The sequence below is a fragment of the Calliphora vicina genome, chromosome 2, assembly GCF_958450345.1.
Source record: "Calliphora vicina chromosome 2, idCalVici1.1, whole genome shotgun sequence".
NCBI classification, from domain to species: domain Eukaryota; kingdom Metazoa; phylum Arthropoda; class Insecta; order Diptera; family Calliphoridae; genus Calliphora; species Calliphora vicina.
The window spans coordinates 92,898,352-92,914,811 of record NC_088781.1 but is presented as its reverse complement, the minus strand read 5'-3'; the positions used below and the strand labels follow the sequence as shown (position 1 = coordinate 92,914,811).

The 16,460-nt window shown below is 27.8% G+C and overlaps 1 protein-coding gene across 3 annotated transcripts in view; it reads right to left on the bottom strand.

The window, feature by feature from the left end:
• Sos (Son of sevenless) overlaps positions 1–16,460 on the bottom strand; it is a 119,303-nt gene that overhangs the window by 76,518 nt on the left and 26,325 nt on the right. For all 3 annotated transcript variants that reach the window (XM_065502144.1, XM_065502141.1, XM_065502143.1), the window contains one exon: positions 610–747. In XM_065502144.1, coding sequence (XP_065358216.1) covers positions 610–747 — 138 coding nt within the window. The remainder of the gene's footprint in view (positions 1–609; positions 748–16,460) is intronic.

Below are 16,460 nucleotides of genomic sequence, written 5' to 3'. Positions count from 1 at the left end.
ATGGTTTTTATTGTTTTTCAAGCTAAAAATGTCCTAAAATAATACTACTCTGTATGCTATGTTTATTGTGTTATGGTAACCAACCAGCAGAGACCTGCGCCGAATGCCTAAGAGTCGGTTAAGTCGAGCAGCCGAGTCTTGATATATTAGGACATTATGACAATATGACTGATAAGAGTCCTTGTGAATTGACCAATTATTTCAATAAAAATACAACCAAGTTTAAATAAAACAACTTGATTATTCAAATCAAAATAATACCTTTTTTATGAAAATATGTATACGATGTATCTCTATTTCAACTTTTGTATTAACTCTAAATAATACTTTTTTGTTTATATAAATGTTGTCACTACATTAAAACGAAAATGGTCTCAAATGGGAATGTTGTTAGTTGATTTCTTGCAAAAAGAAAATTTTTTAAAATTTTGAGTTATTAGATCTAGCAACTAACATCGGCTAGACAAACAAACTAAAACTTTTAGATTTTATCGTTCTAAATTCTCTATTTTTAATATTTTTCATGATGAATTCACTGAAATTGAATGAGAAATGGATTTCTCACTCACTTTAAAGATTCATATTATAATTTTGCGTTGTTAAGCTTACCTTTTGTAGCATGGTATGTACTCGTTCTGTAGGTAAAACAGACTTCCGTTTTTTAGAAAATGCTGTTTCTTTTGCTTCAGTAAGAGCCCAACAGTCAATTGGTGAAGGAAAGTACTTCCTTACCTTCTCTTCAACATCCTAAAAAAGCAAAAATGTATTAATATTGTAATTGTTTACCGTAAAAAATTAGAATAAGTATATATTACTTTTAAAACTAAAAATAGTAATGTGTAAATTTATAATATTACAGCATTTATATAATCTTACATAGATATCGTTTGAACATGCTTAGAATAAATTAGATTAATTCATTTATTAGGGACAAAAATATAACACATCCCAAACAAATTAGGATTTTCCCTACCAGTTCTAGTTTTAAAGATATTGATATTATTTATTATTTGTATAATTTAAACATTTTTTATATTGTTCGGTTAGCATTTCGCGAGCGGTCCCTCAAACCTTAAAATACTTTCTGTATCATTAAGGTCTCTTATCAAAAATCTATTTCAGTTGAGTAGAGTCACATTATTGAACATATGATATCTTGTGTTTTTGGATTAGCCTTTAAACTTTTTTTTGTGTGATATTTAAAAAATTTAAAAGAACGTATAATCAAAAAATTTTTAGATCAAGTGATCCCAAAAAGATGTGGAACAATTTGTGAAACTCTGGTGTTACAGAATGTTAATTCGGATGTTGACGTTAATGAAGTAAATGAACAGTGAATTTATCGGTAGTCAATTAAGCTGTATTGATGAGGAACCCAATTTCGCATCTTTTACTAATTTGACTGACTAATTTTCCTTTTCTAATATAACTGAAACTGAACTTTCTATAGCTTTGTTTAAAATAAAATCTACATCGGCTGGAATTGATGGTGTTTCTGTTAAATTACTAAAGATAGTTTATCCTTTTATTAGTAGGCATTTGCTAAACTTTTTAAAAATTACTAAAGAAAGTTTATCCTTTTATTAGTAGGCATTTGCTAAACCTCTTGTGTTTTAACTTCTTCAAAATATGCTAAAAATTGGAAAATATCGCGTGTTATTCCAATTCCAAAAAGTGGACGCAAACTATCTATAAATAACATGCGGCCAATTATTGTTGAAATAGTTATTAAGGAGCAAATAACAAAGTGGATTGATTCTAGAGGTATGTTTAATGAATGTCAATATGGTTTTTGCCGCTGCCGAAATACTAGCTTTCTCTTAACTGATTTTACTGATTCCATTCGCAAATATTTAAATGAGGGTAATATCTGATTGATCATTTGTGTTTGATTACAAAACTAAATATCAAGTTTGGTTTCTCTGCATCTGCTTGTTGTTTAATTTAATAATAAGTCTTAAGGCTCCATTAGTCTTTGCGTTCTGTAACGTTTCTGTTCTGTGCCGTTCTGAATGCTGTTATATTGTAGTTAGTTTTTCCGTAAGATCGTATCAGCTGTTTTTAAAATAATAACCAAAAAACCAACTTGGTGATTTAGTGTTTTTTGTATTAGACCGTCAACATGTTATTGTGAACATTTTTATAAATATATACATATATTGTTTGTTAATGATTTAATTTAACCTAATTTTTTTACATACATTAGAAGAAGTTTATATTTATTTCAAGGACCCTAAATAATAATTATGTTCATTTTTCAGATACCAAAAAATTTACCATTTTAAGAAATATTTTATAAAAATTGGTTTTAATTATTATGTGTAATGAAAATAAATATTTATTAAACATAATTATTATATCCAATTAATATATTTTTACATTGGCTCATAACTATTATGATCAATAAATATTTATTTCTCTTACAGATAACTATTAGTAAAAAATTTTATTATTTTTATTTACGATAATAATTATTTTGAATATTTTCTTGATATTAATTGTTTTATTTTTGCAGATTATGCATGTGGATGGATACATTAGGTGAATAACCTGATTTGTATTCATTGATCATATAATAGGCTTTGCATTTGCAATAAAACTAAAGTAACGGGACAATATAAAGTTTTTTAATATTTATGTATAAGCAATTTTCAAGTGCATAAAACATTGATATCATATTTCGTTGCGATAGCAGTTGTAATTTTGGTGTTCCCTTTTTATTATAGATTTTAACAATAATTTTAAAGTAAACAAGTGTTATTTCTTTTTAAATAGAGCAATGTTTTTATGTTTTGTTTCAATTTAAACCACTTAACTGCAATAAAACATCATTTATTAAAAAAACTGTGTGACTAAACTTTATTATATAAAATGAGTTATAACATTTATGTTATTTCTTATTCATAACTATTAAAAATAATTAATAATATATCTATCGAATAGTAATAATTATAATAATTTTTAAAAATAAGAATTGGAAATAATAATTATTCTTAATAAATGAAATAATAATTTATTATTAATAATTATTCGCAATTTTTATCGAATAAAAGTTATAACTATTAAGTCCTTGATTTATTTTATTAAATTTCAATGTTTTTTGAAAATATATTTTTTATTCTTTTGTTAATAATAAATATATATCCTTTCAAAAATGTTGGCATCATTGCTTTCATATTGTTAGCATTTATGTGTGTATATAATATCAGCTGTTTTAGCTGTCACTTAACGTTGCGGACAAAATTCAGTTTTCAACAGATTCATCCGCAACAGAACGGCAACGTTACAGAAAAACTAACGACATACACAAATTTCCCTATGCTAAAAACAAAACTGCTGATTCGGAACGGAACGTACAAACTAATTAGGCCTTTATTTGAGTGGCCGTGAGCAATTGGTATTTTTAAACGGTCTGAATTAGGGATGCCAAACGGGACTGGTTTTTACAAATCCCGGGATTCGGGATTTTAGAAATGTAAATTCCGGGATTTTTGGAGATTTTAGTTAAACGTAAAAAAAGCAAATTCAGCAATAAAAACTATTTATTTCGTTAATATATTTAAGTAACAATATAACATTTATTTTAATTTATTAATGCATTGAATTTAAATAAATTTGACACAAAAGATATTTCATATTTATACCCGTATTCTGAACTTTATAACAGTGAGAAAATCCACATTTGTATTAAGCACATATGCTTGTTCATAGTTGTTCATAGGATTTTTAGGAAAGCGTACATTGCCATTACTATGAGACCAATCGTGTAAAAATTGGTAAGACAATTTAAAAGTTATTTACAATTGAAACTCCACAATTTTTGTTTCCTCCCTATATTAATATTTAAAATAAAATATAAAAGTTTTGTTTTATTTTATAACAAAAAATTTCTGTGTAAAACACGATTGAACACAAACAAAATAGTTAGCGGGTTAAAATTATCCACAAATACTCTCTGTTGATAAGGTTTGAAGAATTACTGATTTTTTCAATTCGACAATACTATAGTCAATAATTATTTGGATAATACTTCAATTTGATTTATTTGGATTATATTTTTATATGTGTATTGGAGTCGTATTTTAAATTCTTCATTTGCCTCATAGTATATGTAAATACTGGTAATATTAAATAATAAAAAAATCTGGCAACGCCATGTTGTAATAAGCTCTAAAATAGTGGCTCGTGATTGAAAATAATATTTCAGTGTCAATTAATCGTTTACAAAGAAAAAATATAGTTTTATGAAGTTATTGTACCAGTAATTAACATAATTTAATAAAATATATTAATAATATATTAATAACAAAAGAACAACAAAACAATATGTTAAAGGCAACAACCTCACAACATCATGATCTTTACTCCGAATTAAATTACATCGACATCCCATTCCTCGTCGCTAATTACTCATCACGTATTACCAGTATAATAGTGAAGGCGAGAGGAGGATTACTTGATTTGAATGCCCGGTCTTTTAGAAACAATTCAACTGCTATATGTTCAATATGCAACTTGGATACAACAGAAAACACTTACCATGTTATAGGAGTCTGTCCTATTTACAACAACCTTAGATTCAAATATTTTGGTCAGGCTCAACTAAGTTTAAACGAAGTTCTTAACATTTTAAATGGCTTTAATTTTCTCAATCTGTATAAATATTTAGATTTCTGCTTGAATTATAGAAAACTCATATTGAATGAATTTAATTCTTAATCTATCAATATGTATACTTATGTTAAAATAATCATAAATGAATTAATTTTATTTTCATCAATACAAAAATAGTTAACTGCCAATCTGGCATACAACAATTATGTTCTGCCAAATATAGATATTATATTGTTATTATATATCAGAAAAAGGAATTAATTTGTAGAATAACATTATACATGTATATATCTATTAATAAATAAAAAAAAAATAAAAAAAAATAATAAAATATATTCGTCTATATTTGTACTTTTACAAATTACAATGGCCCACAATCATAGTCAAACACTAAAGTCGGTTCTTTTTAAAAGCCTGCTTTTTATTAATTTGCAACCATAGTCAAAATTAAAATATGTTTTAAATGGAACCGACTTTAACTGGGTGCCACCGCAAATGTAGAAAATGTTTTCATACAATATACAACAAAAAACAGACAAGTGGCAACAGCTGACATACAAAATTAAAAAAAAATCCAAAAAACGTAAACAATAAAAGTAACCGGGACATCTAAAGAAAGAAAGTTGTTTGTTGTGGAAAAGTGGAAAAGATAAGATTAATATCATAATTACGATATGTTGGTACTAATTTTATTGATAACTGTTCAATAATTGCAAAATCTCTACCAATATCTTGTAACTTAAGGTAGGGTCAGACTACGCAAATTATTTGACACAAGATGTTTCATGTGTTTGATCAAAACTACATCAAATAATTCATGGGTTGATTTTGTGTTCACACTGTACACATTTATTTGGCATATTTGTTTAATCAAATTACACCGAAATACTATCAAACACACAAAGGGGAAAATATATTTGTCTTGTGGTCACATTTATGGTAATATTTGTTCTAAATAATTATTAAATAAAGCTGCAAAACAATTTTAATTTCTTGCATCAATAAAAAAGACATTTCTAGAAAGTAAAATATTACCAGATTTTGCATTACATTTGAAAGAATTATGAAATTTCAGTACTTTTATTTAAGCGTCAAATATTTTATGTTTCTAGTTTGAACAGATCTTTTTTTTGCACTGCAAACAAGAAAACAGCTGAATTTGGTCAAACAAATTTATTTCCCAATATGCATAAAGAAATAAACACAGATGGCGACATGGCTCTCTTAAAAAAATTCTCTTAAGCTCAGTGAAGTCAACAGTGCCCTAAACTGATTGTAATATATTGTTACGTTTTAACCTTTTCAAAACGCTGGTTTATTTCCTTTAAATAAACCGGATACTTTTGATTGCAAATAAAAGCCGTTTAGTAGTTTGAAAATTGTAACAACTCTTTATTTCTTTAAAATGTACAACAACAACAGAATTAAATAGCCACTCAATGTTTTTTTATACACGTTTATAAATTCTCAGAATTAGAGACACAATTTATACTGTACACGAATTTACTTGAAAAAAACACAACACACTTTAAGGCACTTAGATGATGTTTATTCGAAAAGCGTCTCTGATCAACTCACTAACGACTGCAACCTCTGCCACTATTTATAACACTGCATTACCATCTAGAAAGCTCTTTAACTGTCAAAGTTCGAATATTCTAGATCATACGCCATCTGTGGTGTACTTTCTACAATGTTCTTTAACTGATTATTCGAACTCGAATACAGCGTTGCCAACTTACAATCAAATCAACTGAAAGCTTTTATTTAACAATGCCCACAGATATGTTACAGTTTTACAGCACTGTTACTTGAAAGCATTATGCTACTTTTAAATTAGCCGTTAAAATCGTTATATTTGAATTCAAGTACAATTTCGTAACAATATGAAAATTGTATGTGATTTAGAATGGAAAGGTCAATAATTATGTTTAAAAGTTATTTATGTTTAATAAAATAAAATATATTTTAGGTTTTATGTTATTAGACATATTTTACTTTATTAATTTGTAATATTTTTGCTATATTTTAGTTCACGATTTTGATTTTTTATTATTATCTCTCTCACGATTTTTTGTGGTACACTTTTAAGTATGTTATTGTCCACCAATATTGATGAAACATATATGGTTTAAAAGGTTATTTTCTCTAGATTTGCAGAACATCATTTTTTAAAAAATTATTTTCATAAAACTGGTAAAAAGCGTTTAAAAGTGGTCGAATTTCGGCTACCGGGCGATCCTAGTTATAATTATTATTGCAATTTTTTACTGCACACCACATTTTAATATTTAATTAATTTTTTTATTTATTTTTCACTATTTGGTTCGAAATTTCATATAAAAAGTAAGTATTTTACATTCAAAACATAAGAAAAGGGGCACTGTTGACGTCACGAAAAAAGAGTACACTAAAATAACGGAATTGTCGATGGCGCAATCTTGTTTATTTCATTCATGGCCAATATGAAAACATTCTTGTAATGTGACCACTAAACAGCAAATATTTTCCTGCATTTTGGGTATTTTTTTATTTGATCTTGCAATTCATTTGCAAGATCAAACAGCGTTAAATAACAGCTGTTGCATCATGTGTTATCGCAAAAGTAGTGTTGCTATATCTTAAATTAAAAATCGCTAAATAATGAAAACAAATCGCGAAAAGAACACAAGCATGAACAATTTAATAATATAATTATTAAATGTTTATTTATTAAATTATATTACTAGCACAATTCATAATTGAAATTGAATGGAAATGTAATTATGTTTTATACTTGAAAAATATTTGAAATATTAAATATTTTTCAAACAAAAAACATATGGCTTGAATTTATGTTTCCTTTTTACTTGAGAATGCTATTGAAATAAAGTGTAATTCAATTGCTTGACTATAATTCAAGGCTTGAACTACACTTGCTATCAACTTGAATTCCAGTAAAAATGCTTATTGGTTTTTTAATACATATTATTAATCGAACACGACTTTTTCCAAACTGTTTTCATTCAGAATAAGAACATGTTCACAAATATTGTTAAATTTTACGGAAATGTTTACCTTTTTTACATAAATTTTTAATTAATTCCAATTCAATCGCATTATCTTAAAATTTATAATAAACACTTTTTGTATGATACCAAAATCAGAAAAGTGAAAAAATTCTATTAGACATATTCTTCTTCTGCAGTAAAAAAAAAATTAAACAGATCATACTGTTTAAGAATTATTTTTTAATTACAATCAATTCATACTATTTATGTATGTATAAAAATTTTCTTTGATTTTAAATTCAATCTGTATAAAATTTCAGTTAATATTCCACATGTACATAAGAGCAATTTTAAATTTTGAAAATAGACAAACTTCATGTATAGCCTAGTACCAAGGCGAATTCATACAAGGGGGTGTCAGTACTACAAAAACAACAATTGGTCTTAACAAATGTCAAAAAACCAAAATTACAAATTAAACAAATAAGTATTTAAACTTAATATAGTGTAGATAATTGAATAGTGAGGGCTTTACTTATTTATGTAAACAATACATATTTTGTTAATAAGCTTAGAATATGTAGATATTTAAATATAAAAACAAGCTTTGACAGTTGTTAGAACCAAAAAGCGAAAAAAAATTATCAGCTGTTTGACTGACTCCACCTTGTACAAATTCGCCTTGCCTAGTACTCTGTTCATATTTGCGAAAAACTATGGTTTTTTCATGCGAAAAATTTTATATGCTGTTTGACAGCTAGCTGTTCGTGCTGTTTATGTTATTTCGTGTGGAAAAATAAGGTTGCCAGATGTATTTCACATGTTTTCCTCAATAAAAACAGAGTACTGCCTTTGCGAAAATTTTTTCGCATATATTTCATTCCAAATATTTTATATGTAGTTTGACAGCATTTCGCACGAAATTTTGAACAGAGTACCTAGCTTATAAATAAAAAAATAATCAAACATTAGACTATGTTAAACGTATAAAAATATAAATCGCATAAAATTGCAAAAATCGCAACATAGACTTCATGTCTTCAATTAGTTTTTCTCCCAGTATTTCATCCTATGCTGAATGACTTTTATGTGAAGAAGAAGACTTCATTTATTGATGCAATTATTTAGTGAAAATAATTTAAATAAAAAATATTAAAGAAATATTGAACATATATTTATGTTAAACAAGTAAGAGTGCTATATTCGGCTATGCCGAATCTTATATACCCTTCACCTTTGTTGTGGATGCATTATTATTTTTTATAATTAGTATATATGTATGTACATTGCCCACTTTCAGCGTACAGCATCCTAAATTTATCAAGAACATAAAAAACAACAACAACGCCAAACGAAACAAAACACCAAAAGAAAAAACAAAATACGCAAGCCAATGAAACCAACACACGCCCAAACATACGTTTAATTGTATAAAAAACAACGCCAAAAGAAACAAAACACACAGGATTTGTTGCTTTTTTGTCCAAACATACGATTTGTTGCTTTTTTGTCAAAAAAACCAACACACAACCAAACAAACGTTTAGTTGTATAAAAAACAACAACAACGCCAAAAGAAACAAAACACACAAAAAAACAAAATACGCAAAGCATGCTCAACCAAGCATACGTTTTGTTGCTTTTTTGTAAAAAAAACCAACACACAACCAAACTAACGTTTAGTTATATAAAAAACAACAACAATGCCAAAAGAAACAAAACACAAAAAAAAAACAAAATACACAAAACTTGCACATCCAAACATACGTTTTGTTGTTTTTTTGTCAAAGCATGCAATACATTGTGTTTTTTGATGAAATTTTCAGAGGTTGTCTCGGATTTTTGCTCATATCTCCGTTATTTATGGACGGATTTTGCTGATTTTAAATAGCAAAATTCTCGAAAGTATGTCTGACAGAATTGTTGAAGATTTGGATCCTGGAGATATCTGGGGCCTTCAGAAAATTGATTTCAACAGACAGACAGACAGACAGACGGACAGACAGACAGACAGACAGACAGACAGACAGACGGACATGGCTTAATCGACTCCGCTATCTATAAGGATCCAGAATATATATACTTTATAGGGTCGGAAATGAAAAATGTAGAAATTACAAACGGAATGACAAACTTATATATACCCTTCTCACGAAGCTGAAGGGTATAAAAATAGTGAATTTGTGTCTTTAATTTAGTACCAAAAATATTTAAATAAACTCCTCTTATTTTTCCGCCATACTGAGCAAATAATTTTCTGTTTTTCTCTTTTTGATCAAACAATTATTTCATGAAAGTATTTGATATAGTGTGACCACACGGAAAATAAATTTACTGATTCTTTTTCGTAGCAGTTTGGTCAAACAAAAAGTGAAAAATTAAATTCACTATATGATAACAAAAATTCATTAAAACTTTAGAATTCCAAATAAGTGCTTTAACCTTAAACATATTTGCAAGATCAAATTATATATTTTTTAGGTATTTATATAGCTAGTGGTCACACTTTGTTCACATTAAGAAAATATTTTGTGTGCCGACAAATACTTTTGTTTGACTAAAATCATCTGTTTTGTTGTTTGCTCTAAATTTTATTTGTGGTCAGATTCAGGCAATGAAATATTTGACGATAAACGTCAAATATTAGCTGTGTCTGACCGTACCTTTAAACATTTTTTACTTTGTGACGAACTTTTTTCCTCGGCGAAGAACAGCTGATGCTGTTGTTAAACGAGTTAAAAACAACTTCACCTAGTTTTATATTTAGAGTCGACTTCAGCGTCAGAAGTATACTTTAACTTGTCTATGATAGACCTAAAGTCCACACTTAAGTAAAGTCGAGTTTAATTCTATGACTATGATTATGGGCCAATATTTGCAAAAAACGTGATTTTTCTTATATACCGGCTACAGAGAAGCAAGCCGATTCAAACATTTCGGCGGCGGCGTATGAGCAACAATTTTCGGCGGCGGCGGCGGCTAGCCGACTCTAACCGATTTTCTACCGGCTGAAAAAAATTCAGCTTAGCCGATTTCAAATCTTATAAAATTAGCCTTTTAAGCAAATTATAAGATATTTTCATGTCAATTTGTCTCAACAGTGTTCTTATCTTTATATATATAATTCTTCTGTACGTGTGTTAGTAACTGAACTCCTCCTTAACGGCTGGGCCGATTTCGGTGAAATTTGTTGTGTGTATTTGAGTGTGTCCCTGGATGGTTTAGATTCACAATTGACCTATATAGGAACAATGGGCATGGCACCTCCCATACAAAGTAAAAATTTATTAATGCATATCTGGAGTACTATTATAGTGGGAGTCTTCAAACTTTGTGTGAGCTATGGTAGAACAACGTTTGCCGGGACAGCTAGTTTTTTTTTTATAAATATCCAAATATTTTTATTTATTAAAAATTAATTACAAAACAAATAAATCAAAAAAAATGTATTTCTTTTGGAAAAAATATGACTTTTATGAAAAAAGTAATAAATAACTGTTACGGTTCCTGACAATAATAGATGTGTTCAGATTTTATATGTATATCTTAATAGTAAAAACAAGATAAATGCATATATATGGTAACACTGACGCTAATTCAATTAAATACCGATTTTCGTTAGTTTTCACTGATATTAAAAAAGAACCAAAAATTAATTGAATAATAAATTTGTAATGTAATATTAAATAAAATACGATAGAAAAAAATTAAAATCGGCTAGCAATTGAGCCGCCAACCAGCCGAGTAATTCGGCGGCGGCGTGGCTTGTTGAAAAAAATCAGCTGAGCGGCTAGCCATCAGCCGCGCCGATACGGCTTGCTTCTCTGACCGGATAACACAAGCATTAACTTACACACAAACCTTTAAATTACATACATGTCCCTGTAGTACATAAAATAGTCAGTTGGTAAAAAACACTAACTATAAATTAACTAGTTTGAAAATGACTATAAATTGGTTTAAATCTCATGCAGATATCAACCAAACATACTGCAAGATATCAAAAAAAGCACACATAAGAAATAAATAAAAGCAAAATAAGACAATGTAAAAAAATAAGAAAACAAAAGAAGCATGTCATGACGTGAAATGTCACTTGTAAATCAAAGCAAACAAGGTCTTTGAGGTAAAAAGTGCTAAATTTTAATAAAAATATCAAAAACAGAGAATAACACAAATTAACTATTGAAAGTTTGTAATAATATTAATAAAAGTGTTATTATTATATTATAAAATAGTTCATTTAAAATCAAAATATAAAAATGTACAGTAAGAGGCATTTTTTAATGGAAAAAAAAAATAGTATAAACCGATTATTAATAACCAATATTTTAATTAACTATAAACTGGTTGAAAAAAAAAAGGATCTGGTCGGACTCCAAGCTTTGCTATGAAAGCTGTTATATTATTAATGTAAGAACAATAATATTTAATATCCTATATTTAAGAAAATAAATAATAAAACTGTTGCGATTCCCACGGGACCCTCCAACAGAAATTATAAAATAAGAGAAAACATTAGTGAAAGTGAAACATTTAAGTGTTATGTGAAAAGTTGAAAATTTTTAAAGATATTACCTAGACTTAATCAAAAAGAAAGAAAACTATTGCGATTCATACGGGACCCTCCAATAAGTGTCAATAAAAAGTTTGATCCTATTATTATCTCTCAGAAATAACTAGCAAATAAAAATGTCTAATCCAAGCAATTTAGTCAGACCCCCGGTTTTGAACATACCAAATTTACAAGAAGCAGGCGTAGATAACCGTATTGACAATTTAGAAGAGACAATCGCGAATTTGCGCACAACAGTGCCAAGTAGCAATAAACAACTTCATAGACCCTAACTCGAACATAGGATTTGAAGACCAGACAATAGAAGACAGATATAGGAATAACTTGGCGGACTTGGACAAAGTTCCAGATGTTGTGAAATGTCTAAAGGAATTCTCTGGCAGTTGTAGTGAATTCAGCTCTTGGAAAAAAAGTGTTGATAGAATTCTCAAATTGTATGATTCAGCCAAAGGCACTCAGAAATATTTTGCGATTTTGAGCACAATTAGGAACAAGATTACAGGCAGTGCCGATGCCGCACTAGAATCCTATAACACACCCTTAAATTGGGATTGTATCTCAAAATGTTTAGCATTACATTATGCTGACAAAAGAGATCTGAAAACACTGGAGTACCAAATGAGTACTTTAGTACAGGGAAACAGTACCATACATGAATATTACCAACAGGTATACTCATACCTTTCTCTCATTATGAACAAACTGTCATGTATGGACATTAGAGTAGGGTTTTTAATTTCCCGACCTTTTTTGATTCCCGGGAATCGGGATTTTTTTTCTATTCATTCCCGGGTACCCGGCTATTCCCGAAATATATAATGATACTGTAAATTAGGAATATTATGGCCAAATTCCATATAAAAACTTACTGTCATAATAATTAAATATCAGAGCTTCGAATTAATAAAATTTGAGCTTAATTCACTAAAATCTTAATCCGTAATTAAAGAATGTCAGCCTTTCATTCCATACAGCTGCGGTCAAAATACTAGCACCACGACATTCATATTGTTATATTAAAATATTACGTAAAAACTGTTAAATTAATTTTTGTTGTTTTTGTATTAATTTGTGCTTAATTCAATAAACTTTCAAACATTAAAAATAATTTTGAAAATTAGAAGCAAATTTTAAAGAAAAACAACATAATATATAACTACCTACGAAATTCATCAGTCAAAAAATAGCACTAAGATAGAAATCGATTTAAATAAACAAAAATTAACCAGGACAAAATTTAATTTAGTAACAATTATTATGGTTTGTAACGTTCTTAACACGTTATTATTAAAAGTAAAATATTGCTGACTTTTGTTTTCGTATTTTTTGGCAAAAAAGAGACCGACCACCTCCTACCCATAAAGATTCTAAAATTTTTAAAATTTTGTATCCAACTTGTATGCCAAATATATTTTTTCATTCCCCAAAATAAATTCTTAAATATTTTTGGTTTCCTTTTACCGTTTTGATGGCTCTTGGCCATCTAGTTTTAATGAAATTATGTTTGGGGATATCGCATCCTGTGCCACGATATTGACCTTTTAGCTTGAAACCCAAATTTATATCAATATATCATTCCATAGATCATTCCTAGGGTCATAATTTCTTTGATTTATATCTGAGTATGATTTTATCAAGCATTTGATCATATAATATTGAATTATTTATTCCACATATTCAATATATTCTTCGAATGTTATAGTAGAAAAACCACGATCAAATTATAATTTTAAAATCTGTGTGTTTGTAAGAAAAGATGAATATATTATCTTAAATTTTAGTTGAAATTGGATTCGGAGGGCATTCTATAGAAGTCTGATATCAAACAATATAATTTGTTTAATTATTCGACCAAAAAGTTTTTTGGTACTTGAATGTTGAAAAATGATAATGTGACTTTGGAAATTTTACCTTTAATAGAGGATGTTATATTGTTATTGATAAAACTTTTCTAGGATTTAAATAATTTAAATTTTGTTCTTGTAATGGTCAGCGAATAACTGCAACACAGTCGCCACTTTTGACCACCGTGCAGAACATAAATGCCTGATTTTTGAAACGGTGGGCCAAGAGTGTTATGATTAAAAGCGATAAGCGGTTTCGCAACCTGAAATTTATATTTTTATTTCAACGCAATGTTTTTTAAAACCATTTCTAAATATCTATAAATAGTTTTTTTCTGAATTAAGCTAATTGTATGTTCAGAAATCATAATTTTTTAAACTGTAATTAAAAAAATTTGAAAAGTAAAATAAATTTTTTTGTCTTCGATATTTATTAATTCAAATTATAATATTATTGCGATTTTTTAAATCGAAAACATAAATATTCTATATTTTTTCGACAATTTCTTACGATATTATTTTGACTGCAAAAAATCTGGGTATTTTTCAAAAATACCATATAATTTATTGAAAAGTTAATTTTTCTTAAAGAAAACTTTACTCATAGAAGAAATAGAGATTAATTAACGATCTTATAGTATATTTATTTAAAATCACTATGAAAATAAAAATATTTTCCATGTTGATTGCTTTAAGGTTCTGTGGTGCTATTATTTTGACCTGTACTGTAAATCCATTCCTAATATTTAATTTTTTATATTCATTCCAAAGCCCTTGTTTAAATTGAATTAATTTTAAAGTTAATTAATAACAGAATTTATTCAAACTTTTAATGATTAAATTTTTGTTAAATCAAATCATTTACAAAATAAATTGAAAAAATTGTCTTAAGCCTTTTTGTACTGTAGATTTGAGAAGAAATTGAAGATTGGAATGATTCAATAAGAAATAAATAATGAATTCACTTTTTAAAATTTAATACGAAAAACCCCAAATAAATAATAATAAGCGGTCTATTATTGCCGAGATATAAGCAAAAAACTTTTCAATGTTTTTTGGTGAAAAAAATAGAGTTCTAACTTGTTTTCTATGTAATTTTTAATTCCCGAGATTTTTAGTCGGGAATCCCGGGAATTAAAAATTACATAGAAAACAAGTTAGAACTCTATTTTTTTCACCAAAATCGGGTAGTGAAAAATTAGCAAAATTCCCGGGAATTCCCGGGATAAAAACCCTACATTAGAGTGACAATCAGTTGTATGGAAAAACAGTTGTAAACGCATCGAGGTCAAAGTTCTGATATATGCAAAATTTTACTATTTATATGGAATAAATAGGTAAATCTCTTTAACTTTCTGCATTGTTTTCTAGAAATATGTAGATTTATTTATATTAATGAATATTACATTAAAAATTTTTTTTGGAAATTCTTTGGGTCAAAATGACCCAAAAACTGTATTATCGCCAAAATTCGGGAAAAATGCAAATTTGTCAGTTTTTGTAAAAATTTTGCTACTAAATAAATACTTTTGCAATTGAATGCAAAAGAATCGAAATGTGTACGTAATTATCGTTGTAATGAGATATAAATGACAAAATTTGGTTAAAAAATGGTAAAGTTATTACAAATTCGCCAGACCATTAACGTGTCTCAGGCCACTTGAACAAGAAATTTAGGAAAAAAATTAACATATTTCGAGAAAAATTAAAATAAAAGCTAATTTTTATTTAAAATATATCCGTATTTACTTGTGTATGAGTTTTTATCTTCGTAGAATACCGTTAACCTATTCGCAGGTATGGCCAAAAAAAATATTTTTTTTACGGCTGTTTCGAATCTCCATTTTTAATTTTTTAAAAATTTTGTTAAACAAATTTCAGAATTTTTCGAACATCACATTGGGATTTATTGAAATCAAAATAGGGAATAAAAAGATGAAAAATTTATATCAATACCTCTTACAGTTTTTCCGTACCTGCGACTTAAATTTTGCGATTTTCATGAAAAACTATTTTTTTGTCCCTATTTTGGCGAATGAGCCCAGTTTTTTTTACTGTTATACATTTTAAGTAAAATATATTCGTAATATTATAGCCCTGGTAATTTTAAATATAGTCTGTAGGTTTTACTAAAATCGGAAAACGGTAACCTTTAAATCGTGAAGGTCAAATTTTTCAATATTTGGAATTTCTAATGAAAAGTTAGCGAAATGTTATATATTTTGGGCCGATTTTAATGAAACTTGAGGAAACTATACATTGGGGTCTAGCATGGATTTTAACCTTTAAGAGCACTTGGGGTCAAAATGGCTGTGTTTTTCGATATTTTAAAAGTTGAGGGTCATTTGAACCACAAGTGCGGCTAAGGGTAAATGTCCATTTTTGTGGTGTTATTTTAAATTCTGGACTTTATGTTATATTTTCCTCAAGTTTCATT